Consider the following 14,477-nt stretch of genomic DNA (forward strand, 5'->3'; position numbering starts at 1 on the left):
AACCACGGCCTTGCAGGCCCCGGTGCTGTGAACCGCGTACTGACCGCACTGGTCAGCACTCTGACGGGGAGAGGCCGCGACGCCCCGCTCCTCAGAGAGGCGAGGGTTCGGGGGCCTGCTGCGACCCAAGCGCCAGGGCGTGGTTCACAAACCGGGGGTCTTTCCCACGCGGGACGTGCGCGTCCCCTGCGGCTGCGCATAGGTCGGCCACCGGCTCCTCGCGCTCCGCAAACCCCGGAGGAGCAACTGAGGCTGGTGACCTTCTCGTCTGGACTCCCCGCCCCGCGCGGTGGTATTTCTTCCCCATCGGCTGAGCACAGGCCGAGGAGGCACAGCGTCTCCCGAGCTCCGGCGCCCGGGGCCCCGGCGGGAGGCGAGCGGGCCGGCCTGCGCGCAGCGGCGGAACGGCGTCGCGGGCGGAACTCCGGGCGGGCGGAACGCAGGAGCCGGCGGATCTGTTCGCCGCGGAACGCGGGGACGGCGGAACCCCGGATCCGGCGGAACCTCGGATCCGGCGGAACCTGACGGCGGGGCCGCGGGGCCGGGGACCGCCCGGCCTCTCCTGCGCCCGAGCGCCGCGTCCCGCGCGCGGGGTGGTGGCGGAGCGCGCCGTCGGGGGCCGCCATGTTTCCCTTCACCGTGAACTTCAAGGTGTCGGCGCGCACGCTGACGGGCGCCCTCAACGCCCACAACAAGGCGGCGGTGGACTGGTGAGGGCGCGGCCGCGGCGTCGGCCGGGGGCGCGCGGGGAGGGGAGGCCCGGCGGGGTCGGACTCGGCTCCCGGCCGGCTTCCCGGCTCCGCCTGCCGGTGACCCCGTGACCTCCCGTGACCTCGCGCGACCTCTCCGCGGACCCTCGCTCCCCGCCCGCCCGCCCCCCCCCTCCCCCCAGCTCAGCTGCTTTCTGCACCCGAGGCAGACGTGCTGGTCACCCGCCCGTCCCGTCCCTGGTCCCCGGCTTCGAGGGCGGCCTGTGGACGCCGGGCAGCCTCATGCCCATGAATACAACCAGCTCCCGAAACTAATCATGAGATGAGCCTAGAGCAAAGTTCTGGGCGTAGTTGTCAGGGGAACCCTGAAACTGCTCACTTACTTTGCTCTTTGTGAATTCTGTGTTGTGAACAGCAGTGTCGTTTGGGAGGACTGAAAACAATAATAAAGAGTAAAAGAATATGAAGAGTCAAAATGCAAGGATGTGCCTCCAGAGATAATCAGGAGACACATCCTAGTAGCTCTCTATACCGTAGACACCTGCATCCGAATGATAAATGAGTCTAGCAAGCAATTAGCTGGGATATTATTGTAGGCCTTTTGTGTTTTGTGTTTATCTGGGTCCTGGGCCTTGAACTTGGGGCCTGGGCACTGTCCCTAAGGGTTTATGCTCAAGGCTGGTGCTCTACCACTTGAGCCACTTGTAGTTTTTGGTGGTTGGTGGAGATAAGAGTTTCACAAACTTTGCAGCCTATGCTGGCTTTGAACCACAATCCTCAGATCCCAGCCTTCTGAGTATCTAGGATTACAGGCATGAACCACAGGCTCCCCAGCAGGCCTTTGTGTTTAACTAATAAAAATCTTATTCAGAATCATACATATGAATAGATTTATCATTCATTTAGGATTGGCAAGAGAGAAGTTGAGATTTGCTTTGTATTTCAGTCATAATATTGTTGTTTCTCTAGGGGTTGGCAAGGATTAATTGCTTATGGATGTCATTCGCTTGTGGTGGTAATTGATTCCAATACTGCCCAAACTCTTCAAGTTTTAGAAAAACATAAAGCTGATGTTGTTAAGGTAAGTCAGATCTCATCTTGACCCTGTAACACACTGTTTAGTCTGAAGGTTAATATATCATTAAGTTCTCATTAAGTCATAGATCTCAATGTTGAGTAGTGTTTAAATGTAATTATTTGAGGTTGCTAGCATTTACATGTATAAACTCATTACATGTATAAACTCATTAGGTCTTGAGTATTTAAAACCCTGGGGCAATTTATTATCTTGTGGGAAAGGTTCTTAGGTAGGTAAGACTTGCTCCATGTAATGTGGGAAGAAAAAGGATCTGTATGTCACCTAACGGGGATGAGGGAGTCACAGAAGTCTTCCAGTTGAGGTTTTAGCAAATGGTAGTCAGGCAAATGAAAAAGCAAGGGAGAAACATTGCAGGGAAAGGGAAGACTATAAAGAGAAGTGGTATGCATAAACATGGCCATGGGTGCATTCACTTGAAGGATGGATGACAGAGGAGCAAATTGTATTGCATCAGAATTCTGTTCTTAATATTGCTGAAAGTATGAAACATGATTTGTTTTAGAGAAAAATCATATGTTTTGTGTGTATGTGTATGCTGATACTTAAACTCAGGCCTTGTACTCAGGATTCATTTTTCATTCAAGATTGATGCTCTTCCATTTGAGCCACAGCTCCACTTCTGGCTCTTTCCTGGTTAGTTAGAGATTAGAATCTCATGGATTTTTCTGCTCTGGCTGCCTTCTGACCCAAATCCAGCATCCAGCATGTGTAGCATGATTGTGAGAAATACAGCCAGAGATTTGTGTTTGCCTTAGGTTTTCCTGTTTTAAGATTTTTTTGTTGTTATTGTTTTGATTTTTTTTTTACTCCAGATTGTTTCCTTTTAATTAAAAATAAAATACATAAAAAATCTACTTGGCAGTTTATCATTTTAGATCTTTTGTTACAGTTAGATTTTAGGAAAACTGAATTCCAGGGTGTTCTAGAGTTTCACAAAGTGTTCTGAAGGGTTTTCTGTTTCTTTTTTGTTGGCTTTGGGGTTTGAACTGAGTGCCTTGGCACTGTCCCTGAGCTCTTTGCTCAAGGCTAGCACTCTACTACTTTGAGCTACAGCTCTACTTCCAGTTTTCTGGTAGTTAATTGGAGATGAGCTTCTCACAGACTTTCCTTCCTATGCTAGCTTCAAACCACAATCCTCAGATCTCAGCCTCCTTTATAGCAAGGATTACAGGTGGGAGACACACCAGCCCCTGGCTGGGTTTTTGTTTTTTAACCTGAATTTACCAGAATATTAAAGCTATGCATCATTTTCCACATTTTAAAGACAGGGACATTGTAATATTTTCAGAAATATTTTGAGTGCAACATTTTAAAATAATGAAAGTAAATAAATAGGAACATTAAATAATAATTATGTAACAAAAAAGACTGAATAATGAAGTGTAAGTATTAAATAATAAAAACGTTTTAAGTTCCAAATGAAGTTCAGTTTCTTTTTTTTGGGGGGGGTTGGGGGGGAGTCCGTTCGTGGGGCCTGAACTTTGGGCCTGGGCGCTGTCCCTCAGCTCTTCAGCTCAAGGCTAGTGTTCTACCCCTTGAGCCACAGCGCCACTTCTGGCTTTTTTCTTTTTGCTTATGTGGTGCTGAGGAATGGAACCTAGGGCCTCATGCACACAAGGCAAACGCTCTACCACTGAGCCACCTTCCCAGCCCCATGAAGTCCAGTTTCTATTTAGTCATGCTAACATTTTTTTCTCTAATACCAATGTATCATGAGTTTTGGTTGGTGTCTTGTGAAAGTGATGCTTCATTCATCCCGTGAGGATTAATCTTGTGTGATTTCTTCTTGGTACCAGGTGAAATGGGCTAGGGAGAACTACCACCACAACCTTGGCTCACCCTATTGTCTGCGCTTGGCCTCTGCTGATGTCAATGGGAAAATCATCGTTTGGGACGTAGCAGTGGGAGTAGCTCTGTGTGAGATCCAGGAGCACGCCAAGCCTATCCAGGGTGAGGGGAGTGCACTTTGCACAGCATGTGCACAGCTTGGGGTGTATGTGCTCTGGAGTGCTTTGTTTTTTTCTATGTCTTTTGAATTTATCACTTCCAAGTTAGATCCAAAAAGTGTTCAGCCTTTTCTACTGATCTATATCCATCTTTCTTTTTCTTATCAATGCATAGTTCTGCAAGTCTCAAATACTTTACACTTTGGTACAAGTCATTAATTTTAATGTTGTCTTCAATCAAGCATGATGAGAGAATTAAGGGCCCATAGTCTCGAAATCTAAGTTGTCGTGCAGGTCAACTTGGCTGAACTGCTGTTATGCAGTACCCATCAGTGTTTTCATTAATAGAGATGAGCAAAACTTTATTCTCATTTTCATGTACACTGCTTACTCATGTCTTTCTAGTCCTCACCTGAAACCAATACAAGATTATTTAGATATAAATCCTTAAGATTCATTTTGTGTGTGTGTCCTGGTACTGGGGCTTGAACTCAGGGCCTTACGTACTCACTTGGACTTCTCTGGTCAGTGCTGGTGCTCCACCACTTGAACCAAACCTCTATTTCCAGCTTTTTGCTGGTTAATTGGAGATAAGAGTCTCTCAGTTTTCTACCTGGGCTGGCTTTGAACTGTGATAGTTAGGTCCCAGCCTCCTTAGTAGCTAGGGTTACAGACAGGAGCCATCAGTACCCAGTAAAATTCATTTTTGACTGAGTAAATTTCTAAATGTGGATTTAAAAAGTCTTTATGAAGTACTTATTGTTTACTAAGCTACATCTTCATTCAGTTTTATCACTTGGGAAAATCATGAAAAGCTGTAGTCTTACTAAATTATTGCCCAAAAACATTAGAGCTGTGTAACATCTTGGTCATGGTTGAGAGGGTCTTATATAACTATTTTAAAGTAATGTTTAGCCAAATTATCTTATTTCCTTTAAAGTAATATTTCATGTTACTTGAGCTTTAAATCAACCACTCAGTTTTATATGAAATTAGTTTGAAAAGCAAGCATGTATATCACATTTGGGAAAGGATGTTAAGATTTTAAGGATTATACTTAAAAAACAACTAAAATCTACGACAGGTAGCCAAGTGAACGGAAGTGGACATGTTCTGATTTTGCCTTTCTTTTTCTGGTCTCTGAAGATGTTCAGTGGTTGTGGAATCAAGATGCTTCTCGAGACTTGCTGCTTGCCATCCACCCACCAAATTACATTGTGCTTTGGAATGCAGATACTGGCACCAAGCTGTGGAAGAAGAGCTATGCAGATAACATTCTTTCTTTTTCTTTTGACCCTTTCGATCCCTCGCATTTAACTTGTGAGTTAAATTAATTAAATGATGCATTAATAACCTAATTAGTGGTCCATACAGACAACATGCACATGGTCTAAGCTAAGTGGGGAAGCACATCTCTCTATGTACAGTAAGCCTTTGTACTACCAGTACAAGGTTCTGAGGAGATGGCGGCTGTTGAAGTGATAGATTTGTTCAAAGGTTCTTTTTTGGTTTGAGAGAATTCCCATAACTGGGACCTTGTTCTGTGGGAGGCAGATTTTCACAAAGTTAAGGGCAGGGAAACACTCAGCAGGATTAGACAAAGATTTAAACACAACTGACAACAACATGGAGCTGACCAAAAGCTTGTCTTTATCAGCTGAACTGCACACATGTACACAAGAATTTAAAAGTTTTATTGTTGAAATTTCTTTGATTTTTATTTATTTTTCTTTGATCATGCTTGATCAAAACCGTATGATAAAACCCTTGGAGAAGATGAACTTATAATATTTCCAGGTCCCAATACACACAGTAAATCTTTACCCCATATCATTTGGAAATACGGTAAGAATTTGCCAGGAAGCCATGCCTTTGCTGTGTTGAATTTGTGAATACCATTGCACTAACTAGGGGACAGAGGGTTATTGAGATGTCCTAATTCAGACTTAAAGATTCCTTTCAGTATATGGCCTATTAAGTTCTTGTCTTCCTAATTAATGATATTATTGAGTGCTTTCAATTGATGCATATAATGACCAATAAGTCCAAGGGAGCATTTTCTTACAGAGATGGAATTTGATGTTTTATTGATCATATGATCTTAAAATGAGAAATGTTTTAGACAGATGTGTTATGGCACTGAATTATTTAGAAAACAACTTCTTTATTCAAGTATCCAAAAGATATTTTTGAGCTGTTAATACTGTTCTGGTAACCAAGACAAAGGTGTCTGCCTGCACAGAGAGGCACTCTAGTGAGAGGCATTCAGGTCATCAGCTGTGACCATAATGAATACACACTTTCTAGAATATGAAGAGGTAATAAAGAAAATAAAGCAGGATGAAGGGATGTGGAGAAGTGGGGACTGAGGGTGGCTGAACTGTGTTAAAGTGGTCCAGATGCCTGCCTGTTGGTAGTGGTCAGAAGTTTGAAGGAGATAAGGGACTTAGTGATGGTCAGGATGTTTTCCCTTGGTTGGAATGACTGATGCTTATGTCTCCGTCCATACTTAGTGAGAGGTGGGGTAGAGGAAGGATGGCTGGTGATTACAGCACTGTCTGTAGGATGGTGCGTTCCAGCCTCTGTGTCTGCGAGTGCACTCGTTCACCAGCTTGCTGACGTAAAAAGTGCTGTGGGAGCACAGTGCAAGGCTGGCTCAGCACGGGAGGAAAGGCAGCTGCCTCAAACAAGGGAAGGAGGAGTCTGGAACCCCAAGAGCAGACGAGGCTTGAGGCTAACTTGATTGTATTAATTCTGCATCTCTGTGATTTTTGCTGGTGAAAATGTTTTGAAGGGCCAGCTGTCCTAACATTTTTATTTACTTAACATGCAATGTGCTAGAGTTGTCAGAGCTCGAATGCTTCCTCGATCCTTGTGCCAAGGGCAGCCTTTGTAGCTGCCCGGACCCCGTGGGGGATGAGTTTCTCCTGCACAGCCCCAGTACTGGTTATTATTTCTGTGTCAAAAAAGGGCATAGTTACAAAACAGGATGTTAAAATATTTTCATGCTTTAGGCACTTAGTCTTAGTTGGCAAGACTTTTTAAAAAATTTTCTCATAAAGATGCTGTACAGAGAGGTTATGCTTACATCAGTAAGGTAATGAGTACATTTCCTGTCGGGCATTGTTACCCCCTCCTTTGTTGTTCTCCTACCATCCCTTCCCTCCCCTACCTTCCCCACTCTCCTGTCCCAAAGTTGTAAGGTTCATTTCCAACATAGTGTCTTGTGTGTATCTTTGTTGCAGTGGGTCATCCTGTGAAGACTTTGGTTTGTTCTGACGTTAGAGAGGTAAAAGGAAATACATTTAGATTGAATAGCTCATAATAACCTAATAAAGTTAACACTGTCAAGTTAGATTTTTGAATCTAGCTAATTGTCATGTGTGACTTACATTCTGAAAATCATTTGAGGTTGAAGTTATGGAATATAATAAGCAAAGGTTTTTAGTGAGCATCTTTTCATGGAATTTATCTGAAGAACAACTATTTGTTTGTTCTTTGCGCCGATTACTTTCTAGAATCTTTTATAACCTAAGATATTTTTTAGGATGCTCAGCTTGAGGACTCTATGAATTGTAATGGGCCCTGTTTCTTTTCAACTTGGAGGAGAATGTTTCCAGAATGTTATAACTGTTTAACATTGCCAGTTCTATATCATTAAAATTATCATTATCTTGTTCTCAAATTATATTGGAATAAAAGCCTGTGCTGAACTTGATTCAACTTTAATCAGAGTTTTCTTCTTTTAATAGTACTCACCAGTGAGGGCATTGTGTTCATCTCCGACTTTTCTCCGTCCAAGCCTCCCTCAGGCCCTGGGAAAAAAGTGTACATCTCTAGTCCTCACTCCAGCCCAGCTCACAACAAGCTGGCTGCAGCCACAGGAGCCAAGAAGGCTCTTAATAAAGTCAAAATTCTAATCACTCAGGAGAAGCCTAGGTAAGTTACAAGTGTAAGATAACATCATTCATCAGGAATTGTACTATGATTGATTTTTCTCCTCCACGTCATTCTATTCTCATTCCATTCTATTCTCATTCTTGTATTACAGAAAAAAAAATCCTTTTGTCACCTCCTCTGAGGAGAGATCCAGCATTATCTGGTCTCTTTGCTTCAACTAGCTGAGCTAATCTCTCTAATGATTTTTATAGATTACAATTTTACCTCTGATTATTACTTATCTTATTTGAGATTAAGCTGGGTGCTGGTGGCTTAATTCTACTTAGGAGCCTGTGTTTTGAAGCCAGCCCAAGTATACTCTTTTTTTGTTTTGTTTTGTTTTGTTTTGTTTTTTTGGTGTTTTTTTTTTTTTTTTTTTGGGTCCGGTCATGGGGCCTGAACTCTGGGCCTGGGCGCTGTCCCTCAGCTCAAGGCTAGCACTCTACCACTTGAGCCACAGCGCCACTTCCGGCTTTTTTTCTCCCCAAGTATACTCTTATCTCCAATAAACTACCAAAATATAAAAGCTATAAGGGAGGTATGGCTCAAGTAGTAGATTTCTAGCCTTGAGCCAAAATACTCAGGGTCCTAGGCCCTGAGTTCAAGCCCTAGGATCACAAAAAAAAAAAAAAAATTATTTTAAAGTTATGGTGATTTGAATACTTGAAAAGTTTGTTGTTCATTTCAGTGACTTTTCCAGGCCTAAATATTGTGTGGTCTCATAATGACAGGAAAGTGGGAATGTCTTTCTCAAACAGATGAAGATGTCTCTTGCTGGGCTCCAAGCAACTTGTTTATCAGATTACACTCCTAAGATGAGAAACAGAGTTTATAAAATGACATGGGATTATGAGGAATATTATCTGACACATAGGATTGTTACAAATACTAACAGACACAATGATGTTTGTGAATGCTGTATGAAGTGGTTGAGACTTCATAAACATTCACTTAGTGAATGTGAACTATTGTTTAAGAAAACTCAATTGAATAAAATGTTAAGTAACAAATAACTTTATCCATGAGAAACAGGTTTTTATCCTTGAACTGTGATCTCACATTTTTATTGCACTGGCAGATTTTTTTTTTGCATTCATTTTTAAGTAACTTTTATCTTTGACATATTAAGATTGTTCTATGTAGACTTTGTGGCTAATTACCAGAAAATGTATGGTAAACATATTAATTACACTACAGATACTGTCAGCCTTTGCAAAGAAATACTATTTTTGTATTTTAAGTAGTCTGGTAAAGCTTTCCAGTTAATTTATCTTCCATCCTATGCCACGATGATGTAAAGTTGTTCCTTATGTATCTTATAAGGACTTTCTATTTTTCATGGAATTCCTGAATACTTTTGTAAGTTATAACTTGTCTGTTTTCTGTCATGCAATCATATGCATCTTGAGTATTTATCCCTTAAATATTCATCCCTTAAAATATATTATTCCTTTAAATACAACTGACCTGAGTACTTTCATATCCATTTGTTCGTGTTCTCTTTGGTCCTATTCACATTTTACCCCATACCGTTTTAAAAATGTTACTCATGCTCTCCCAACTAAAAAATGGCATCACAAATCTCTTTCTAGTCCTCCAAATTTATTTTAAAATTGAAAACCTTCCCATATTATATAAAGCATTTTCTTTGGTTTTTTTTTTTTGCACTCGTTTAAAATAGTAAAAATAAAATGGTAGGTGTCAACAGTTCACACTGTAAATATTAGCGATTTCGGAGGTAGAGTTTGGGGAAATTGTGGCTCAAGGCCAGCCTAAAACCCCCATTTCACAACCAGTAGCTGAATGTGAAGGTATGGGTCTGTCATCTCAGCCATGAGGAAGTATAAGTAGGAGGAGGTGGTTCAAACCAGCCTAGGCAAAAAGCAAGACTATCTCAAAAATGACCTGAGCAAAAAGAGCAGTAGAGATAACTCAAGTAATAGAGCACCTACCTAGTAAGCTGGAAGCCTGGAGTTTATACCCCAGTTTTTGCAAAATGAACTCTGTCACAATTTGGATTCTGTTAGTAGAGATCTAAGTTTCAGATTCTAACCCATGTTGGTCATTTCAGGAAACTGTAGTACATTTCTTTCTGGCAGTTTTTATGGTGAAGTACAAATTTTAACCTTTTACTAACTCTTTTTCTGTGACTCCAGTTCCCATACTGGTGCTGAATCAGTTCTTCTCTTGATACCTCTTCCAGTGCTGAGTTTGTAACTCTCAATGACTGCCTCCAGTTGGCCTATCTGCCCTCCAAAAGGAATCACATGCTGCTGCTTTATCCTCGAGAGATTTTAATCCTTGACCTGGAGGTGAATCAGACAGTGGGTGTGATCGCAATAGAACGGACAGGAGTCCCATTTCTGCAGGTGTCCACAGTTTATCAGTTACATTCCTAAAGCTATTACGGATGCTATTTAGAAAGAACATTATCTTGTGAACTCACTAATTCTACCATTACTATTTATTAAGTAATTGTGTTATTTTACATTGCTTATTTTCTGTATTTCTAGATGGTTTGATTTACCTAGAAATTCTTTTGACTGATAATTACTGAATTGCATAGATGAAGATGATTTTTGTCAGGATCATAAGTGGATTTTTTTAAATGTATATTTAGTTTTAGCGGTTTGGGGTGATATAAAGTTTTGCTTCTTTTCCTATATTCTCCAAATAGGAGTTTTGAGTTTTATAGCATATACTATATATATATTTATATATACTATTTTACTTTATTGTAAAGGTGATGTACAGAGGGATTACAATTACAGTTACATAAGGTACTGAGTACATTTCTTTTTGAACAGTGTTACTCCCTCCCTCATTTTCTCCCTCTCTCCCCCTGACTCTCTTCCCCCGCAAGTTGTAAAGTTCATTTCCAACAGTGTCCAGTGAGAATCACTGTTACAATGGTTCACTCATTGTCCCACCATTCCTGTGATTCCCCTTCCCCAAATCAGGTACATGACAGAGGAAATAAACTAAAGGGGGGGGAAAGAAAGCAAAAAGAAATAACTACAAACAGTACACTGGAAACAACAACAAAAAACCCAAAACCTCTTGTTTCCATATCTTGGAGTTCATTTTGCTTAGCATCATTTTGTATGGTCATATGTACATAGCTATTGAGCTATTGTGATTCTCTGCTAGGATTGTTCCAGACATATACTAATTATTACAAATGAGGGAAAACACAGAGCCTATGTTTGTTTGGGTCTGACTTACTTCACTTAATAGGACTTTTTCCAAGTCTTTCCATTTCCTTATGAATTGGGTGATGTCACTCTTTCTCATGGAAGCATAGAATTTCATTGTGTATATACCATATTTTTTTGATCCATTCATACTGAGGGGCATCTGGATTTATTCCATATTATACTATGGTAAATAATGCTGCAGTGAGCATAGTTATGCTGGTAGCTTTAGTGTGGCCTTGTTTGTGGTAGCATATACTTCAATACTCTACTGTGTTCTTAAAAGTAAATGTGTCATCTGTTTAAAGGTAATACCCTGCTTTCAGCGTGATGGTTTATTTTGCCTACATGAAAATGGTTGCATAACCTTACGTGTTCGAAGATCTTATAATAGTATTTTCACCACTTCAAATGATGAAGCAGGTGAGTTTAGAACTCACAGTAATGTTAATTATCTTTTTTTTCAAAATGGTTTTATAAGACTTAATGTGACCTGGTGCTGGTGGCATGACTATAATCCTAGCTACTTAGGAGGCTGAGATCTGAGGACTGTGGTTCAAAGCCAGCCTGGGCAGGAAAAGTCTGTGGGATAGTAACCACCAGAAAACCGGATGTGGCAGTATGGCTCAAGTGGTAGAGTGCTAGCCTTGAGCTGAAGATCTGAGGGACAGCTTCCAGGCCCAGAGTTCAAGCCCCAGGACTGACCAAAAAAACAACTAACTTCATGTGACAAATGGTAGCGAAGTGTTAATGCTAATCCTTGCCTTTAGAAAATGTTAGGATATAGGTTTATTATGAGACATGAAAAATACAAACCAAAGATTAATCTTTAGATTAAGATTAATAACAGTGTGCAACAGGGACTTGACCTTTTGAATTCCTTCTTGATTGGCCCAGAGACAAATTAGATGTTACCTTTTGTGAATTCTTCTTCAGTCTAAGTCTAACCTGTGTGCCTTTAGTATCAGTACACATTGTAAAATGGCAGTTAGAAAATATTAGAAAGTCACTTGTCAGACATGCCTTTTGTGGAACTGAAATAACGTTTTTCTGACATGCTGTAGTAGGAGTAGGGGAGCATGCATTTCACATCTTTTATAGAGTACCAGTGTTTTTAGACTTGGTAGATCACTGCAAAGATGATAGCGTATTACTCATTAATCAGATGTCACTGGCAATCCTTCTATGACCAGTTTCTTTATTTAGAAAACAAGGTGCCTTGATCGTATTGTCCTTGCAGAAGTTAAGCCTGAGTACATTCATTAAGTGAATTATCTTTCTCGTCTGAAGAAGTTAGAAGTTGTAAATTGTGAAACTCTTCATCTGTTTGCACTAATGATGGAACCATGTGTTCTTAGTAGAGTTTTAGGAAGTTGACACAAATGCTGGTAATTTTGACCTGTTTTTTTCTGATGTTGAAAGAAGACATTTCTTTGTTAAGATCCAGATCCTGTTCAGGAGCTAACCTATGATTTACGAAGCCAGTGTGATGCCATCCGAGTGACAAAAACAGTCCGTCCCTTCAGCATGGTGTGCTGTCCTGTCAATGAGAATGCGGCCGCCCTCATTGTGAGTGACGGCAGGGTCATGATCTGGGAGCTCAAGTCTGCCGTGTGTACTAGAAGCTCACGGCACAGGTAAGTGAAACTATGGATTCAGGCTTTCCTGGTTGCTTTCTGTTTCCTTCTTTAAAAAAGTTACCAGAGTCATAGAAAATTAGTTGAGCCATGTTTCTATAAAATATTTTAATTTTTTTTGTTTTTGTTTTTGTCGATGGGGGCTTGAACTCTGGGCCTGAGCACTGTCCCTCAGCTCTTCAGCTCAAGGCGAGCGCTCTACCATTTGAGCTATAGCGCCACTTCCGGTTTTCTGGTGGTTTATTGGAGATAGGAGTCTCACGGCCCTTTCCTGCCCGGGCTGGCTTTGAACTGCAATCCTCAGATCTCAGCCTCCTGAGTAGCTAGGATTACAGGCGTGAGCCACCGGCGCCCGGCCGGGCACTCTATAAAATATTTTAAAAAGATAATTAAGGCTTTAGACCATTACAGAATTATGTAAAACTGACACTCATTCGTTGACCTATGGATAAGAATAACAAACACTACTATGTAGGTAGACTGGCATAACCTTTGAGCTGCTAATATGTAACTAAAACTGTGGTCATTGTGTCGTTGCAGCAGTTCTGGTGTGTCACCTTTGTACTCACCAGTGTCCTTCTGTGGAATTCCTGCAGGAGTGCTACAGAACAAGCTCCCAGATCTTTCTCTGGATAACATGATTGGTGAGCTTGGCTCTTTCCTTCTAACTTGCATCTTAGATGTTCCCTTTGAAGGGTAACATGATTTCAAAGTCAGTGGGCATACTTAAGAAGACTACCATCTAGGACCATTTTGTCCTAAATAAATCAAAGGATTATGAACTATTTAACTAGAAGTGGCTGAAGTGGCACAGATAGGCACTACAGTGGTTAGACATAGAAAGCGCTTATTCTTAGGAAATTCTGATCTCAATGAAAGCGATGCTAGCAGGTACCTGGATTCTGAATTTAGAGATTGAGGCCCTGGCTGGGTTTGCCCCTTCCTCCCCAGGACCTGCATGCTCACTGGCCATCGCTTGAAATTCAATTCATGCTTTCCTCATTCAGAATTCAAATCACATTTTGTGTTATGTAATCTCCCAAGCCTGATTTAAATGTTCTTGTTTTGTGGGCCTTAATAGCTATCAGCTGTACTGTAATTTTGGTTCTATTTCTATTTCCTCCGGTAAATTACAAGCTCTACAATGGTGAGACAGTGTTTGACTCAATTTTGTATTGCAGGGGCTCGGGCCTCGTAGATATGCACTTAATATTTGTTGAATGAGAAAGTAACCGAGCAATTGCAGAAAAAATTTTTTTTTAACTTTTGGTACTAGGGATTAAACCCAGAACCTCTTGCTTCCTAAAGGGAAGCTCTATTACTTGAACTGTGTACTCAGCCCTCTCCTCCTTTTCTAAAAAAGAAATGATACTGTTAACTTTGTCCAGGGTATCCTAGAAATTGAAATCCTCCTGCCTCTGCCTCCCCAGTAGCTAGGATTAAAGGCATGTACCACTACACCCAAACAGATTTTCTTAGTTAAAGAAATTTTGGCATTCAATAAATATTTATAGATTTTAAAATGTTATTTAATTGTCATGGGACTGGTATATAATAAAGGAAGCATGAATTGTGGTGGCAAATATCATACAACTTGAAATTGTAAAACTGTAACTATGCCAAGTAATTTCTACCATTTAATTTTTTTAAATGAATGTGGCTTATACAGAGTTTTCTGCACCTTTGTGTATTATTTTATGTAATTGAGAATGGATATTAGATTTTTCTTTGTTTAAATAGCATTTGCTGGTGTCTTAATTCTGCATCAAGTGTTGTACTACTAAGTATGTATTAATAGAGTTCCACAACTGTCAGATGGGTGGTATTTTCTCTATTTAATACATGTGGCAGCTGAGGACCAGAGAACAGCATAGAGACTTTCCCCAAGCTGCCCAGCAGTAGATGTAAGAGCCAGCCTGTGAACCCAGGACTCCTGGTCCTGGAGCCAGCTC

General features: G+C 41.1%; 1 protein-coding gene across 1 annotated transcript in view; it reads left to right on the forward strand.

Moving 5' to 3' along the window:
* Nucleotides 1-549: 549 nt before the first annotated feature.
* Wdr11 (WD repeat domain 11) overlaps nucleotides 550-14,477 on the forward strand; it is a 46,628-nt gene continuing 32,700 nt past the window's right edge. The window contains exons 1-9 of the mRNA XM_042701343.1: nucleotides 550-710; nucleotides 1,680-1,791; nucleotides 3,606-3,759; nucleotides 4,902-5,075; nucleotides 7,508-7,694; nucleotides 9,898-10,063; nucleotides 11,197-11,311; nucleotides 12,330-12,525; nucleotides 13,066-13,169. Coding sequence (XP_042557277.1) covers nucleotides 625-710; nucleotides 1,680-1,791; nucleotides 3,606-3,759; nucleotides 4,902-5,075; nucleotides 7,508-7,694; nucleotides 9,898-10,063; nucleotides 11,197-11,311; nucleotides 12,330-12,525; nucleotides 13,066-13,169 — 1,294 coding nt within the window. The 5' untranslated portion in view covers nucleotides 550-624. The remainder of the gene's footprint in view (nucleotides 711-1,679; nucleotides 1,792-3,605; nucleotides 3,760-4,901; nucleotides 5,076-7,507; nucleotides 7,695-9,897; nucleotides 10,064-11,196; nucleotides 11,312-12,329; nucleotides 12,526-13,065; nucleotides 13,170-14,477) is intronic.

The sequence above is a fragment of the Dipodomys spectabilis genome, unplaced genomic scaffold (genome assembly GCF_019054845.1).
Source record: "Dipodomys spectabilis isolate Male_0828 unplaced genomic scaffold, ASM1905484v1 ptg000289l, whole genome shotgun sequence".
Lineage (NCBI taxonomy): Eukaryota > Metazoa > Chordata > Mammalia > Rodentia > Heteromyidae > Dipodomys > Dipodomys spectabilis.